Here is an 18,924-nt window from a genome sequence, read left to right as displayed (position 1 = left end):
CACCTATCTCCCCCTCCATCTATCCCCTTTTGGCTGCCCTGCACAGTGGCACTCGCCAGCAGCAGCACTGGGGCTGGGGCTGAAGGAGAGGCCCCCCCCACCGCCCCGAGGCATCTCTCCTTACCGGGGACTCCATCTGCTTAACGACCCACGATTCTCACTAAACAGCAGTCTCAGGCAGCTGCCACCACCCCCAGGTGGAGACTTCAGCTCCAGCCCCACCACTGCCACTGAAGAATGCCACCTCATGCTCCACACTGCTGGCCTTCACTGCCTCGTGCCATTTCCCAAGCCATGCCTCTCCTTCATTCCCTGAAGCTGGCGTCCTGTCACCCCATTCCTTCCCGAAGCATCCCATAACTTCTGCAAGCTGGCATCCCATTCTTGCAATCCTTCAGAAACCTTCTGGTCTTCCCCAGGTCTCGCAAGAATGGGACACTGGCTTCAGGGAAGGAAGGAGATGTGTGGCTGCAGTCATAAGTGCTGGTGGGGTGGCTGAGGCTTCCAGGGGCAGCTGTGGCTTTGCACTGCACCACAGCACCCCCCTCAACTCACGTATAGCCTATGCCGGGCCTCCTAAGGCCCCCCCACCCCCCCCGAGGCATCTCTCCTTACCGGGGACTCCATCTGCTTAATGACCCACGATTCTCACTAAACAGCAGCAGCTAGGAGTGCTGCAATTGTAGTCACTAAGCAAAGCATTCATGTAATAATTTGTTTAATGACTGCATCATTTAGTGACCTAAATTCTGGTCCCAATTATGGCTGGATAGCGAGGACTACCTGTATTCTTGGGATATTCATCAGATAAGATTAGGGTTGGAGAAAAAAGGCATTTAATCTGCATTTTAATGCAAACCACCCTAATTTGCAGCCTCTTATACATGTTAATATTTATCTTCTGAGTTCTAAATGCAGAGCTTGTGGAAAGGTATATTGAAATATGCAAGTCTGACTGAAATTGGCATACCAAAATGCCTCCCAAACAAAAGGTATATTAGGAAAAAAATGATCGCTGAAATGTACACAATTTGTACAAATAGAAACATTCGCAAACTAGTGCAGAATTTGGAAGAAATGGATTTTAGACTGGAAAAATGGGAAGGGAGGGAAAGAAAGGGGGCCTGAGAGACTATTTTAGTTAGGCTATTACTCTCCTTCTCTCCTTATTTCAACAGCAGTGGTATAAGGCAGATTTTCAAACTGCAAATACCCAAATTATCTCTTCACTTGACGCCTTGGACAATTTTGATTCCATTGCAGTGAAAAGCAGGCAGAGCAACCTTTCAAATAACCTCCACCCCTATCACAAATAGTGGGGGGAATAAAATGGGAGCCTGGTCTTCTGCGGCCATTTCCAGGATCCTGCCTGGGGCAAAGAATCCCTTCTCTCAGTATGGTAGCACTCACTGATTTGTAAGACCAAAAGCGGTGCTTTTTGAGACATGGCTTTTTCCCCTGAACAATTTGAAGAGGCTATCCTGTCATAAAAGCAATATGATATCCTGGCATAGAATATTTTTAGAGATAGTCCTTCTATGCATCTGGCAGCCCTTCTCTTTTTAAGTTAATTTGGCTTGCCAGAATGGCTTATAGCAGTGTTTCTCAATCTCAGCAGTTTTAAGACATGTGGACTTCAACTCCCAGAATTCCCTAGCCAGCAGCTGGCTGGGGAATTCTGGGAGTTGAAGACCACACATCTTAAAGTTGCTGAGGTTGAAAAACACTGGCTTATAGGTTAATATTCAGACCTTTCCTAGAATTGTAATATTTGTATTTGCTTTGATTCTGAAAGCCTTTTGTTACAGGCTTGGGAAATGAGGCAATATAGCATCAAGTTCCTCAGTGGATGGTCCTGTAGCGTTAGCTAAATCAGGCAACAACCAGTTCTGACAATCATTCATGATGTTAGCCCTTCAAAATGAGAAACATCAACATCATTAATAATCAGGACATACGAACACATCTTCAAAAAGCTGCACAATTTCAACAAGGGTTAAAAAAATGCAACAGATTGCAACAATGCTAATAAGACAGGGAGATTCTTAAGCTTTGCGGTGCCACGAATCACCAACATTTCAAATTCGGATTTCAGATTCACCTTTTTCATCACTGTGTTACCACAAATTCAGGTATCTGCTCTAAATACTACAATTTAACTAAAACCCTTGAGAAATGCAGTGGTTTGGGAAACCCGAACCTCTTAGAAAAAAAAAAATACAAATAAAGAATTCCTTTTGAGCTGGATGGCATGTTTTGATAAGACTTTTTTCCCTTACTGTATTTAACTACCCCCTACTGTTAATATTAATGATAAGTTACACAGTTAAAGCAATTTTAAAGGCCTTACTCCTTATGAAGTGTTAACTGCAGTCCAAAACTCACTTGCCACACTACTGTTTCAAACTGGCTTGATGTAATATATTTCACGCCCAGAGTCCTACTGAACATACATAAACATTTGGGAGAAATGTTCCCCCACAAACCACAATTATGCACATCAGGTTCAATGAAAAAGAAATCAGTAGAAGTTAGATCCTTTATTAGATGCTTAATTCCCAGTATTTTCAATACAATCAGTGCTAAGATGCCAACTCAATTATTTCCTATTCTGCCCGGGCCAGCAAGCTGTTGGAAAGCCTGAAGCAGAGCCTTGTCTGAGCACTGACTTTGTCTTTGCAGACAACTCCGATCCCTGCCTCCAGGTTTTATTAGTAATAATAAAAATAGGGGGGCTGTTTTGAAGTGTGTTGCTTGGAGACCAGATCCTCAGTCACAAATGCAGCAGGTAGCCACTCTTGTATTTATCATCCCTGTCAAATTAAAAAAGATTGACAACACTCCTCTTTTTAATAACCTTTTTGGGGTGATTATTAAGGAACAGGGTATCCCATGAGAAAGCCACACAGCTGACAATAGCTTCAAGTACAGAAGCTTTGTGCAAGGTTCATTTTTGACTGTATTTACTTCTTAGAGATAAGGGGTAGCTAAGACCCATTCAAGAAAAGTCATGAGGCTGGAACTTCCAGGGGAGTTATGGCGAACTGAAAACGGCTCTGTGAAAGCAGAGCTGACAACTGCAGCAAAGACGATGGAACCGGTGAGTAGACTGGTTCCTTGGAACTTCTCCGGACAAGGAAAGGCTGGGAGATTGTCCACATTTGCTCCAGATGGTTGCTCCTTGCGACGAGGCCACAGGACAGCAGTCTCCCACAGGTCTGAGCACCAGGAGATGACAGGATCAACCCTCTTGCTTGCAACTGCAGCAGAGACTTTTAAAGAACATTAAGTGTTCAAACCTCACTTTCTAATCACTTTTGGAAATTGCCTATTAACTATTCTAAAGCTATTAGAGACCTTCAGAATGACAGGTTTGAAAAGTCTTCATCGGGTGAGTTTATCTTCAACTCTGAACAAAAGAAAAATTAATTACAAGCTTAAGAACTTAAAGAATTTAAAATAAACAGCAAAAAGCTAAATAAGATTTTGAACTTAGAAAGTTATAAATTGTTTAAGGGTCCAGATAAATTTGGAATATTGACTTTTAGTATAAGAATTTGGAATTAATTATAAAAAATAAACAAGGATGGGATATGGGATGAAGAGATATCTGTTTAACTTTAGACAGGGTGAACTGTTATTAAATTTGTTTATACTTGTGATGAAGGTGAGAAGTCACTTCCTTCTTTTTCTTTATTATATTCTCTCTCTTTTTCTTCTTTCTTTTCTCTTTTCTTGCACTTTTTATTCTTTCTTTCCAGTCTCTTCTCTTTCTCTATGTTTAATTGGTATTGGTATTTACTATTGTAATTAAATTTCTTAATAAAAATTACATTTGGAGAAGAAATGTCATGAGACTAAATTCAGGAGAAAGCAGAAGCAGTTTTGCTTCTTATTAAATGAAAACTTGACAATAAGAGTCATGAGCACTCCAAGAAGGTAAAGTAAAGAAATAATGCATAGTATCGCTATTAACAAGCCTGTATACCTCTCAGCCCTTCAACGTAGACCAGACTAGGAAACCAAATTTGGGAATGCTAATACTAGTTTTATTAGAAAGTCACAGTAACAGAATCTTGTAAGTGAATAGGTTTTCCCCTTCCATCTTTGTGAGAACTAGGGAGGGTCTGGTCTGAGACATTTTCTCAGGTTACAGTTGTTGCTGTTGTTGTTACAATATTTGGACTTCAGCATTTGCTCCATCTACAAATTGCAAACAAGCAGGATATATATCTCCTTCAGCAGACTTAATGCTCTCACTATGCGATTTTTGGCTGACATATTTATGTATCATACTGTAGTAATTGCCTTTAGGATTAAAGGCAAACAAGGAGGAAATGTTATCCCAGGCTTTGGTGCTTGGAGTTTGAAATGGTTCCAGCTCAGTGGACTCAAAGAAACTTTTAAGATTCCTGTCTGCCAACTTAGAGGCGTGTTCTTTGGCCTTGTTCTCAAAAAGTTGTCGCTCCTTCTCCAGATATATTTTCCAGAATGCAAGCTGAAGAACACTGACTGGAGAACGGCAGCGAGCAATGCAGGTGGAAAGAAGGGCCACTGTGAAGACACTGGCAATCAAAATCCATCCAAACACCTTTGGAAGAAGCACAAGAACGATATTCATACTGGCATCAAGGCACCTCAAAATTAAACTTCATCTTACATTCTGGGCATAGACTGTAACTGATCTGCATGCGTATTTACAATCCAGAAATCAGAGCCATCACATATAGGGAGAAAGGTTAAAGCTTTCCTTCTTGACTGTTGCTTGCTTCCTGATATTGATCTCTTTCCCTTCAATGCAGCACTGGGTGTTGCACTGAAGCAACACACCAACACTTTGCATGACAGAAAGAATTAGAGCTACTGTATCTGGGCTCCAAAATTATAGGCAATCATAGATCATAGCAATTGTCTTTGCTGCCAACTCTTGTTTCTCTAGATTTTTGAGCCCTAGATATGATATATCATATATAGCAAAACCCCAGTATGTTCTTACAAGGTTTGAGTTACAGCAGTCAGTGAAGATGGGGCCTCTCAATACAACTGGAGGGACAAGATGGATAATTAAGGGATCTGAGCAGGTGTGGAAATGTAACATATCTTTTCATCTCTTATTGTTAAGTCTGTGTAGGGTGATCTGGATTTGAAGGGGAAAAAGTGATTTCAGAATGAATAGGAGAACTCTCAGAGCACCTGTTGGCAACTCCTTAGAACAGCTGCATTCTTTCCAAAGCTTGCACAGCCACCATCTGAAGCTACTGGGAGCCCCCCCAAAAATACGTGTTTGATATAAGGACAAGTGGTACATATGTGTCTGAGTGCACTCCAAATCACCTTTTCTCCTTCAAATCCAGATTGCTATATAGCCCCATTAGTTGCATACTAGAGGAAAATCCCTCTAATTCACAATGGGAGGAAATCTCCTCTGATGCTAATGGGGAATTTTCCTCCAAGCTGAAACCAGTTTCTCTGGAGGCAAGAGAAGATCCAACTTTTCTAATTTCCTTAAGCAACAGCTTCCCTAGCTGGAAGCAATTGGCAAAAACATGTTATCTGTAGTTTGCTATTAACTATGTTGAATAAGGGAACAACATCAACAAACTGAACATCTAAACCAAAACAAATGAAAGCTCTTAACCTGGTATCTAAAATTCATTAAACAGGCTGCCAAGGAAGCAATGCTATGGAAGTCTTCAGGAATGGAGATACTTGGCTACTGTTACGAAAAGAAAAAAAATATTTTCACAGCATGACTGCAGGCCCCTCTGGAGAAATGCCCCTGATGATATTTCAATAGGCCAGTTAGCACCTCTGGAGAGCACCAAGTTGGGAAATCTGGCTGTAAGACAACCTGAAAAAGGCCATGTACTAACCTGTGATTGAGCTCGAAGGCTTGTGAGTATCTCCATTTCTTCAGGAGAGGAAGTGCTGAGACAGGGCACTTTTAACAGACTTGTGATACATTCTTCTCCTTTGCTTTTGCACATGTATCTCTGTAGGATGGGGATCCCAGTAGCAGTACATTCATAGAAGCTTCCTCCCAGTAAGGCCACAGCAATCCACGTGAAGGGAGCCACAGCAGCACCGAGTGTTACAAACCCCAACACTCGTAAGTGGTGCTGGAGGCGACTCCCATGAGGACATCTACATGGTCTACCTTTGGAACAACATCCAGTGAGCACCTTCCAAGAACGGGCACTGAGGAGCAAGCCCAGCAGAAACAGAATAAGTGCAGGTATCAGCAGAAACACACCACCATAAAGCATATTCCAGGAGTTGCACGGGCATTGGAACACCACCACAGAAAAGACACGCTCACTACCCGCAGTCAGCAGAGACACTGTACTGTAGCCCAGGAGTTTCTGGTGATTAAGGAAGAAATCCAGCACTGGCTGAAGCTTTTCCATCCTTTGGTGTGGTGCTGGAATGGTCCAGTTCAGCTCTAAGATTTGTGTTCATTTTTTGAGAACCAGAAACCTCTAAAAGGCCGTCAAGAGGAGAGGAACAGATTTGTGGTTTGAAAATATCTGCTGACGAGAACACAGACAGTTTCATTTTCCTTTTCTGTGGCAAGAGGAAATAGGTTCATATGGCTCCTTTTTTCTAGGTTAAGCAAATAATGCCTTATCTACCAAGTAAAAAGGAAATTCTGCATTAATTGGTTGTTGCATTAAATTCGTTAAGGCCATACGCTGTTTAATTTCTGTTTAGTAAGAACAAGAGGATCATGGAATGTAGGGATTGGAGGGATCTTACAGATGATCTCGTTCGAAACCCTGCCAGTGCAGAAATCTACTCAAACATCTTTGACAAACAGCCATCCAGCCTCACCTCTGTTTAATCACCTCTAGCAAAGGAGAGTCCACCACCTCCCAAGGAAGTCTATTCCATTGTTAATTAGCTCTTAACATTAGGAATATTTTTTTTCTGATGTCCAACTAAAATCTACTTCTTTGTAAAATAAACCCATTGCTTCTTGTTCTTAAATAATACTGAACAATTCTGCCCTGTCTTCTAAATACAAAAATTTCAGATCCTTGAAGACAGCTATTATAATTCTCTGCACTGTAGTCTTTTTATCTCCAGGGTAAACATAGTCAGCACCTCCAACTGTACTTCATCATGTTTCCTTTCTGGGCCCCTTATCATCCTGGTTACTTTCCTCTGGCCATGCTATAGTTTGTCAGTGCCCTTCCTAAAATGCAGTGTCCAGTACTGGATGCAATGTTCTAGAAGATCTGAACCATCAAAATAGAGAGGAACAATAGAGAGGAACTTATCCTGATCTTGACACTATACTTTTGATGGTGCAGTCTAAGATTGGATGGGTTTTTGTGTGAGTGTAGCTGTATCATGTTTGCTTCATGTTCAGCTTGTGATCTACCAAGAAATGCAGATCCTTTTCATATATATTGCTGTCCAGTATGGTTTCCACCTCTATCCTATACTTGTCTCTTTGATTTTTTTTTCTACCCAAATGTAGGATTTTGCGTTTGTTCCTGTTGAAGTTCATCTTGCTGATTCCTGCCCATTTTTCCAGCCTCTCCTCAGTTCTGATACTATCCTCCAAGGTGTTTGCTCCCATAATTATTGTCTGGCACCTAGTTATGGAAGGTTATCCTAATGAGTGTCTTAGCAACTCAGGCACCAAATCAGGTCTGCAAAAGGGCCATCTATCAACTTTGTAGTTCACCTTCACTGAAGACTTGGGAAAGCCTGAGAGTCTCCTGGATACACCACTAGCTTTTTTTTTTTTTTTAATAAAGCTATCATTCGTTACTTTAGGCTAACAAGGTGGCATCCATAGGCTTCTTCACCTTTATGGCTATGTTGATGCCAAAATGATGAAACGTGCTTCGTGGCATCACGATGCAAGTTCCAGCCTTTTGTGCTTTCACCACCAGATTGCACAGAAGTATGTGGAGAGGTGGTGGTATGGCATTGTGATGTTGTGATGGACATTTCATCACTTGCTTCTCTTGACCCCCTTCTGCAGTTGCCCATAGTGATACATTTTGCATATTTAAAACTCCAGGATTCAATCTCCAGTTTTGATTCCACCTGCTACCTGTTCCAGTCATGCTATTCTTATCATATACTGTATTTTCTTAAATATATTATAAAAGTTAAATGGATTTCGGAGCAATACGGATCCTTGTCTCACTCCCTTCTGTAGCCTGAACCATTCTGTTTCTTCCAACTTTGTTCTTATAGTAGCTTCTTATTCATTGTAAGCTTTCTTCAAATGAGTGAACAGGTATTCTTGAGACTGCAGCATGTTCTATATAAGTATATGAATGTAAAGTAAACTGCCTCCCTAAAGTTTCTTGCTGTTTCCATTGCCCATCATATGTTAGTCACGGTGGCATTTGCATTATCCCATTGCTGTCGTCAGAATGCCAAAAGCAGTGTTATGCTGCAAAGTCCACCCCTTTGGGGCATATGTGTGACGTTGTGCCACGGGCAGAAAAAGGGGGCTTGCATCAGAGGGCTGTAAGGTTGTTTTCATCCATCTGACATGCTCCCCATGGATTCCACCAGTTATCAGTTTCATCTTGGCTCCCTCTATCTCCCTCTTAATTTGGCATTTCAATATTTTCTTTCCATTTCTAATTTCTAGTTTGGCATTTCTCTGCTTTATAAAATCCCAAGCACACCTTGCTTGTGTGAGGAGTTACTGGATTGGTTTGGTAGTCTGCATATGATCTTGCATTTCCTTTCTTTGGCATACGTATATACACTGATCTTTTCAGATGAGTTGGCCATACAGTCTTTTTCCATATTTTGTTTCTTTGCTTGTTAGATTTTTATCCTTCCTTTCCTTTAGGAACAAAAGGCTGCTTGCATGGTGATCTCTCTTAATTTTTTCCCTACAAGAACCCTGTGAGGTAGATTGGGCTCCAAGAGAGGGTGATTGGACCAAAGTCATCATTGAGCATCCATGGCTGAGGCAGGGGGACTTGAACTTTGGTCTCCCTGCTCTGCACAAGCAAGAGGAATTATTTGTTTTTTGCTTTCTTCTACATGACCTTTCTCTTTCATTTTTCTAAAATTACAGACTGTTTTAAATAAATGGGAAGTGAAATGTAGAAGTAACCATGTTTTGCAGGAAGAACTAAACAGCTGGAGAAGTAGACTATAATCAAGAGTGCAGATTGAGACAAAAGTTGGAAGGAGACTGTTGTGACTTCCCCTTCAGTTCCTGGAACTCCAGCTTTCTGAGGGTGGACAACAACTAGTGACTCAGTTCTACCAGTCCCCATGTAAGTATAAGAACACTCTAGGCAAGCAAGGAAAGACCAACCAAGGACATGAGCCAGGAGAAAGTAGGAGCAGCAACAGACTTTGAGGGGAACCAGGTTTTCAGCATCAACAGTTAGACAGTTTAAATTGTTCCTACATGATCCAGTCCCATGTTCAATCCTCTATGACCCAAGCTTTTCTGCTTCTTCCCCTCCCAGCTGCGTCACACCTTGATGGATGATACCACACCAGTTATTGAGTGTAGAACTTGATAATATTCTTCAGACATAAACATCTACTGTATCTTCCTTGTACTTTCTTCTGGTTGCCTTTTCTCGTATTTCTGAGCATATACTGTAGTTTTGGGTTATGCAGCTTATGTTAAACTGTTTGCAGGATGCTTTAAGTAAACTGCTTACATTTTCCTTTTATGTATTTATTGCCTGAGGTTCACCACGTTATCATGGGAGAAGGGATTTCAAGGTTCAGTAAAGCTCCCTAATGTTTGGGCATGTGCAAGTATAAGAATTAGTAAGAGTTGAATTATATTAGTAAACACTGGATAAGACTGAATAGGAGGGGCTAAAAGACTGAAAGCATCAGGGTTTGATTATGTTCTGCTCAGATGTCATTTGTGGCTGCCACTATCCTGGATCTGCAGCACAACAATTTAGGGACCAGAGTTTGCTTCAAGGTCTCCTTGAGTGGCAAATTATCATTTGCTAGCAGTAATGGGCATTTGCAGGAAGGAGGCAAAACATGGATTGATTGACTGATTGATTGATTTCTCACATTTATATAGAGACCCAGCTCACAATAAAGTAACTCTAGGCAGCTTACAGTAAAAACAACCATAAAATCCAAATGTTAAAAACTGCAGTTAAAAAACAGTAATATTATTATTAACAAGATAGTGGAGAGAATTGATGTTAAAACAATGCAGCCATCTCATCAACTGACTATTGACCATGATGGAAAAGCCATGATATAATGCACTTGGATTACATCATTGCATGTACGTAATCATTTTGACATCATCTCAGTTTGCTGTGGATGCTCCTGCAAGATATTAACCATTACTCCAGACAAAAAGGAATGAAAAACTCATGTATTTGCAGAATACTGTGTAATAAGATGTACAAAACTATATATATATAGTCCCTTAGCACACTTTTTAAGGGACTATATTTCTTAATATAGCATGACTTGCTTTCAAAATCGAGTCTTGCGCATTTGAGTGCTTTTATAGACATGTATTTTAATTCTGTTCATTCCTTGATTTTCTTCACCACAAAAAGATAGTGGGACTGAACTATTTCAGAATATGTGATTTTTCAGATTTTCATTTGTGGAAAGTATACTTAGTTTGATTATTTTAAAGAATCAAAAGAAGTTGAAGAGGATGCGTTACCACAGGGGTGCAGTCTCCAGTGGGGTGTGTGGCCTGGGAGTGACCATGTGGCTACAGATGCCTCCTTTGATCCTGTCATGAGCCAGATGCTCCCTGAACTTCCAGTCCCTCCTGCTTTTTAAGATAGATATAAATATATATACAGATACAGATACAGATGCAGATACAGATACAGATACAGATACAGATACAGATACAGATACAGATACAGATACAGATAGATATACTGTGTATACTCATGAATAAGCTGAGAATTTTAGGTGCCAAAATACATCCCAAAAATTGGGTTTGGCTTATCCATGGATGGGCTTATCTGAGTATATATGGTAATAATTTTTTAAAGTGCCTGTATATCTTGTACATACTTGCAGATAAGGCCATCCACTGATAAGCTGACTCCCGAACTTTTTAATCAAGAGACCATATAAAGTGGATGATCTGTGGATTACCCATGGATAAGCCAATTGTGAAAATTAAAATATGCTAATATTTTGAGGGTCAGCCTATCTGTGGGTGGCACATTTTTCATGGCGTTTTGTTTAAAAATTTGGGGGTTGGCTTATCCGTGGATGGACTTATCCCCAAGTATATAAGGTAGATATAGATAACGATATATGAGAAGCTGGTGTACTACAAAGCAAATCCCCAGCCTGCAACATCATCTTCAACTCCAGTAACGTGTCTGGGTTCCAAATGGGCCCCACAAACTTTCTTAGATGATAAAAATGATGGTTGTCTTTAGGCTGAGACTTTGTTTGGAAATCTCCCCTCTCCTCCAGTCCAGAACAAGACAAAGATAAGCAGGGGTAGAAGGGAATGTCCTACACAGTGGAGACCATAAAGAATGGCAGATAGGCTGCTGCATAACCCAGATTTAGAATGTTATGTCCCCCACGGCAGTCATTTTGAAAATGGGTAAGTCCCCAGTGGCCATTTTGCAACAGTGCCCACAAGTTTTTACAATTCCAAATGTGCCACCAGCTTTGAAAGTTGGGGACACCTAATATGTGTGATAGTTGATTTTAAGAAAAACAAAATTCTGATTATTCTTTATCAACACGATTGGGAGAAGATTCTTCTGCATATAAAGATTATCAAAAAAGCAAAAAACAAACCACCACCGTTTCAGTATTCAGTATCTTGCACTTATGTTCCACTAGGTGGCTCTTTTGAGCCACAAGGCTTGGACTTCTCCATCCATTTTTGTTTTAATATTAACACCAGTTTCATTTTATAAGCCATAATTTGTGTGTTTGTGTGTATAAAACTATATATAGTTTTTAAAAGGAAGATAAAAACTAAATGCGTACTAATATAAAGGAAGAAAGAAAAAGAAAAAAAAACAAAGAGAAAACTAAAAGTGCAAGAAAGGGGGGAAAAAGTAAAAGAAAAAGAGAAAAGAAAGAAAAAAGATACAAAGAAATGGTTTCCGATCTTCTTTACAGCAGTTATAAGTACAATTATAAATTTACCTCTTACTCTAAAATTACAACATGACTCTATTATTTCTATAACCCATTCTGTCTAATCATGAAAAGTATAAATCATAAGTTCATTTTTCTCTGTTTTACACAAAAAGCCATAAAGGGTATCCAGTTACCAATAAACATAGATATTGTCTTTTCTCTGATCAAAGAAGTCAATTTGGCCATCTCAGCAAATTCCATCATCTTCAGCAACCATTCCTCCATTGTAGGTATTGCCAAAACTTTCCATCTTTGTGCATACAACAATCTCACTGCGGTTTTGTATCATATACGAAAACCAAGTTCCATGACTTTTTTCCAACTGTTTGTCCATCAATCCCAAAAGAAAGACCTATGGTCTCAATTGTATATTAATCTTTAAAATCCTCTGAATCAGTTATGTATTTGAATCTAAATTTTCTAACCTTTTTACATTTAAACTTCATAACTTCATGGGGGTCTTCAATGTGCCTTCTCTAGGAGTGGGGTCAGAGGTGGCTCAGGAGTTTATGGCCACCATGATGGCCATTGGCCTATTCCAGATCATTCAGAGCCTGACATGGCATAGTGGCCATACATTGGATCAGGTGTTCCTGTTGGAACAGTGGCTATGTGATTTGAAATTGGGAGAGCTTCTGGTGTCTCCCCTGTCATGGTCAGATCACATCCTGATTACCATGGGATTCTCTAGCACTACTATCCACTGCAGGGAGTCTGGATCCATTAGATTGGTCTGCCCCCAGCAACTAATGGACCCAGATGGTCTGCTGCACAGTCCATCTGAAGCCTTGGTCACTGCTTGGAATAAAGGGGAGGCTGATACTTTGGATCGGATCATGCCCATGCAACCTCTCCCCTCTCAGGGATCCTAGCACTCCCTGTGGTTTACAGAGGAGCTGAGGGAGTTGAAGTGAGAGACATCTAGAGCATCGCTGGTGCTCAGTGAGGGATGAACCTGACCAAACATGGGTTAGAGCCGCTGTTAAAGCCTACCTAGTGGCGGTAAGGGATGTGAAGCGTCATTGCTTCTCTGCTCTTATTGCATCCACAGATAGCCATTCCATGGCACTGTTTCAGGTGAGACAAACCCTCCTGGGCAAGAGGGGCTCAGAGAACATTTTGCAAGGGTGTGCTTAGCATCTGTCAGACAAAGTCACTCAGATTCATTCTCAGTTGGACGACAGCTTTGTTGCAGGTCTGGTGGAGATGCCTAGGGAGAAGTCTTGCCCTATTATCTGGGAACAGTTTGAACCTGTTGAACCTGAGGAAGTGGACAGGGTTCTTAGGGCTGTGAGCTCAGCCACCTGCTCCTTAGATCCATGTCCCTCCTGGCTGGTTAAAGTGGCCTGGGGGGTGTCATGTGAGTGGGTTAATTCTTGCTTGAGTGAGGGGGTTATTCCTTCACATCTTAAGGAGGTTTTGGTTTGCCCCCTTCTCAAGAAGCCATCACTGGACCCCACTATACTGGACAATTTTCGTCCAGTATCTAACCTCCCCTTTTTGGGGAAGGTGATTGAGAAGGTGGTTGCATAGCAACTTCAGAGGACCTTAGAAGAAGCGGAATATTTGGATCTCTTTCAGGTGGAATTCAGACCTGGGTACGGGATGGAAACAGCATTGGTTGCACTTTTGGATGATCTCTGGTGAGGGTGGGATGGGGGTTGTACATCCATCCTGGTCCTACGTGACCTCTCCATGGCTTTTGATACCATCAACCATGGTATCCTTCTGGATTGGCTCAGGATTGGGGGTGGGAGGCAATGTGCTGTGCTGGTTCACCTCCTTTCTTCAGGGCTGATTCCAGTCAGTGGTGGTTGGGGAGAAGAGATCCTGCTCTCGGTTCCTACTATGTGGGGTGCTGCAGGGTTCAGTGCTCTCTCCTCTTCTATTTAACATCTACATGAGGCCGCTGGATGAGGTCATCCATCACCATGGGATGAGGCATCATCCATATGCTGATGGATTATCCATCAGCCATATGCTGATCCAATTATACATCTTTGCCCCTGGTGAATTAAACGATGCTGTGAACATCTTATTCTGGTGTCTGGAGGCTGTGAGGGTCTGGATAGGGAACAACAGGCTTCATCTGAACTGTGGCAAGACTAAATGGCTTTGGGTTTTGGGGCCTTCCAATGCCATCTTTGCTGCTGGATAGGGTGGCACTGCCCCAGACAGATCTGGTGCACAATCTGGGGGTCTGGATAGGGAACAACAGGCTTCATCTGAACTGTGGCAAGACTAAATGGCTTTGGGTTTTGGGGCCTTCCAATGCCATCTTTGCTGCTGGATAGGGTGGCACTGCCCCAGACAGATCTGGTGCACAATCTGGGGGTCCTTCTGGACTCACAATTCCTGCTTGAAGAGCAGGTGGCAGTTGTGGCTAGGAAGGCCTTTTCACAGCTTTGTGTTGTGCGCCAGTTGCACCCGTTCCAGGATTGGGGGGCTCTGCTCATTGTCACTCATGCCCTAGTTACCTCCTGAATGGACTTCTGTAATGCACTCTAGGGGTGGCCCTTGAAGAGTATCTGGAAACTTCAGCTGGTGCAAAATGCAGTGGTGCAGGCGGTTACATGTGCTCCTAGAGTGGCATACATTATACCTCTGCTCTGCGAGCTGCATTGGTTGCCAGTTTGCTTCTGGGTCCAAGTCATGGTGCTGGTTTTAACCTTTAAAGCCCTTCATGGCATGGGTTGGGTTATCTGAGGGACCACCTCTCCCTGATTATATCTGCTCGTCCCACCAGATATGGCACCCGCCTTATAGAATCTTCTCCCCCAGAAGTGCAGTTAGTTCCATCTCTCTTAACATTCTGCAAGTCTCACAAAACCTGGAAATGCCTTCAGGCCTGGGATTCCCAGGGGACTGGGGAGATCTAGCGATGGCTCTCTTACTATGGCTAATATTATCCTCTCTTGTTTGTTGTGCTTTTTTATAGTTTTTAAAAATTAATGTCTTTATATATTTATTGTTTTTTTAATTAAGTGTTGTACACTGCCCAGAGTGACTTTTTTGTGAGATAGGTGGCAATACAAATCTGATAAATAAATGTTAACTGTATAAGAAAGAGAGAGATCAATATTTTGGACCACACATTAGATGAATGGCCTGTTGGGATCCTTACATTAAAACAACATGTTTCATGTGTGGCCAGAACCCCCAAATTAGATATAATATGGCCCTTTATCTGAACAAAACAGTACAATTGAGAACTGCGTATGTGGATCTGATTGGGGTAAATTGTAAGAGATGTGGCTTATTCCATTTATATTGCAGGCTCTTACATGATCATGGAACAACCGATTGGTTCAAAATAGGGAAAGGTGTATGACAAGGCTGTATACTGTCACCCTGCTTATTTAAGCCGGAATTAAGATTGCAGGGAGAATCATCAACAACCTCAGATATGCGGATGATACCACCCTAATGGCAGAAAGTGAAGAAGAACTAAAGAGCCTCTTGATGAGGATGAAAGAGGAGAGTGCAAAAGCTGGCTTGAAACTCAACATTAAAAAAACTAAGATCATGGCATCTGGACCCATCAATTCCTGGCAAATAGAAGGGGTAGAAATGGAAGCAGTAACAGACTTCATTTATTTGGGCTCCAAGATCACCGCAGACGGAGACTGCAGCCATGAAATTAAAAGACGCTTGCTCCTTGGGAGGAAAGCTATGGCAAGCCTAGATAGCATATTAAAAAGCAGAGACATCACCTTGCTGACAAAGATCCGCATAGTCAAAGCTATGGTTTTTCCAGTAGTAATGTATGGCTGTGAGAGCTGGACCATAAAAAAGGCCGAGCGCTGAAGAATTGATGCCTTTGAACTGTGGTGCTGGAGAAGACTCTTGAGAGTCCCCTGGACTGCTAGGAGGTCAAACCAGTCAATCTTAAAGGAAATCAACCCTGATTGCTCATTGGAAGGATCGATAATGAAGCTCAAGCTCAGATATTTTGGTCACCTAATGCGAAGAGAGATCTCTTTGGAGAAGACCCTGATGCTGGGAAAGATTGAAGGCAAAAGGAGAAGAGGACGGCAGAGGATGAGATGGTTAGATAGCATCACTGAAGCAATGAGCATGAAACTGAGCAAACTCAGGGAGGCAGTGAAGGACAGGAAGGCCTGGCACAATATGGTTCATGGGGTCACGAAGAGTCGGACACGACTTAACGACTAAACAACAACAACAACATGATACATGCACATTTCAGGAAGAAATACAAGTCAGGTTCCGTTCAAATAGAGGAAAAAGAAGATTGAAAATTTGCAAAGACTTTGGCAGTTTAAAAAAGGGGAGGCAATTAATCAAACTTGGAATAAACCTTCTAAGCCAATATGTAGACAAATATTACCCAAACACAGCTGCTATTGTGACGTGTACAGCCCAGCAAATTAATTTGTTCTTCAAAGACAGTGGAACATATAATATTCAGAGAGTGTACAACACTGGAATCCTTAAACTTTGACTGACCTTCATTGCCTTAAAAAAACCCCCTCTTTTAGACAGATGGAACAGGAAATATTTTTTCTTTGCTATTAATGATTTAGGGAATCTGTTCTGTTTTAAATTTAATATTAGCCTGCAAGCATATTGTAAGTCCAGAGAAGAGATGAGTGTGCTGTTTAGCACTTGCATTTTGTAGAACTGATGGAGGGAATTTTTCTGTATTTATTTCCTGACCCCTAATTTAAATGCAAAACCCTCGCCACTGTACAACCATATGTATTTACATTGAACCTTATGGGGGAAATTTGCCTCGTGGTGCGACCAAATTCGGAGGGCGGATTAGCCGTATTTATATTGAACCTTATGGGGAAATTTGCCTCGTGGTGTGACCAAATTCGGAGGGCAGAATGGATTAACCGTATTTACATTGAACCTTATGGGAAAATTTACCTCAAGTTGCGACCAACTCGAGTTGCAACTAGAGTCACGGAACGGATTAAGTTCGTAACTAGAGGTACCACTGTAGCTGAAACATTTGGGAATGTCCTGCTATAATTCAAATTTTATAGGGCTCTTCACAATAAACTTATCATGTCTCTATTAGCAAATGTCTCATGCCTTCCAGATGAATCCTGCTTGCTTTTACTTAGGGACAAGCAAACAGCTATTTCAATAAGATAGAAAAATGTTGCATGCAGTGTAGAGACTGGTAACAATCCACACTTACCAGCAAAACTCATAATTCATCTTTCCCAGCAGTTGTAGCATATAATTTCCCATTGCTTTTGCATTATTATGGGTTTTACTATGTATTGTTGTCTATCCATTCTAAGCTATTTTAAGCACCTAGCCCTTCAATTTATTTACATATTTACTTATCATTCATTCATTTCCTCTGTATTTAAACCATTATCATTCTAATGGGTGGAGAATACACACATACACACACACACGCACACCCAAATGTGGAAAAAAAATACCATTTAAAGGACATTCTAAAACATTACCACCATCACCCCAAAATTTTTAAAAACAGTTTATTTTGGTAAAAGAAGCCCTGTTTGGGAATCATTGGGAGATTTTGTATTAATCCATGCCAATAAAAATGTCCACCTGGAACTGGGGTTAGTTTGTAGCATAGTCCCAGAGATTGGATTGTGTGTTGATACCTTGTGAAGAGCACACCAACCGGAAATGCATTTGTCACAATCTAAAGATAAGAGATTGCCTAGGAAAATTTTGGATATGATATGAAAGGGGGCCATGGCCATTCCCTCATTTCTCTAATACAGTATCTTTGCAATTTCTGGGAATGCTAGGGGTGTCACTAGCTGTTACAGAGTAGTAGCACAGCTCCCCCTCTCCCAGCATAACAGTTTTTGTCTTCAGTTTTTGTTTTATTTATTTATTTATTTTTGTATTCCTGGGAACAACAGCCAGTTTAGTGTAGCAGTTACAGGCATCAGGCTAGAAATTGGGAGACCATGAGTTCCAGTTTCACCTAAGGCACAAAGCCAGCTGGGTGACCTTGGGCCAGTCACTCTCTCTCAGCTCTAGGAAGCAGGCAATGGGAAACCACTTCTGAAAAATCTTGCCAATAGAATTGTTGGGACTCATCCAGGTAGTCACCAAGAGTCAAGACTGTATTGAAGGCATAAATAAAATAAAACCTTGGAAATATGATGAGACCACCATAAAACTCCTTCTATAACTATTAAATAAACTAACTATGTAAGGTAGATTATGGCTTAGAAGTTTTATTTCTGACTATTCTAAGGCCAGCTTCAATTCCAAGTATAATGTTTAAAGAGCTGCCATAGTTTGGTTGAAAAGTACAGTTCTGATTAACAAGCTGAATAAAAACCTTCTATACGTACTAGAGTATAGGTAGTCCCCAGTTTAAGAATGAGTTCGATTCCCAAGGTCTGTCCTTAAGTCGAATTTATATGTAAGCCGGAACAGATTTATTGTATAATACTGTATAAGTAGCATTGTGTAATGAACTTGAACCATTGTGTATTTAATTTGAATCATTGTGTATTTAACGCAAATTTTGCTACAGTAGGCTGCTTTCTTAACTATGGGTTATTTGTAAACTGGGTGTTCTTAACTCAGGGACTACCTGTATACAAAGATGAACTCAGAGTGGCTCTCAGATGCTGTCTGTAACTTGAATAGCAAACTCTCCTTCCTCCTTGTGGAACTACCCAGTTGATCATCACGAATTAAGCATTTGGATTGGCAGTTTTGTTAGTCCCTCTTTCCTGACAGATCTAGAGGACTTTGTCTGTGTCACATTTATCTACCTGAAAAAGCAGACAAAATTAACAGTGGTCAGTCAGTCTGCTTCAAAAGTAG

At 41.1% G+C, this 18,924-nt stretch overlaps 1 protein-coding gene across 1 annotated transcript; it reads right to left on the bottom strand.

The window, feature by feature from the left end:
• Positions 1-90: 90 nt before the first annotated feature.
• On the bottom strand, positions 91-6,530 carry LOC103066290 (calcium homeostasis modulator protein 6). The gene is made up of 2 exons (XM_007429061.4): positions 5,874-6,530; positions 91-4,591 (listed from the first exon to the last, which is right to left on the bottom strand). The coding sequence occupies exons 1-2, from the start codon at positions 6,405-6,407 to the stop codon at positions 4,172-4,174; spliced, it is 954 nt and encodes a 317-aa protein (XP_007429123.1). The 5' UTR covers positions 6,408-6,530; the 3' UTR covers positions 91-4,171.
• Between the last annotated feature and the right edge of the window lie 12,394 nt (positions 6,531-18,924).

This window comes from Python bivittatus, unplaced genomic scaffold, assembly GCF_059951505.1.
Source record: "Python bivittatus isolate LINGU-HERP-01145 unplaced genomic scaffold, Pbiv_v1 ctg000020_np1212, whole genome shotgun sequence".
Classification (NCBI taxonomy): Eukaryota; Metazoa; Chordata; class Lepidosauria; order Squamata; family Pythonidae; genus Python; species Python bivittatus.
This window is presented reverse-complemented; position numbering and strand designations above follow the sequence as displayed.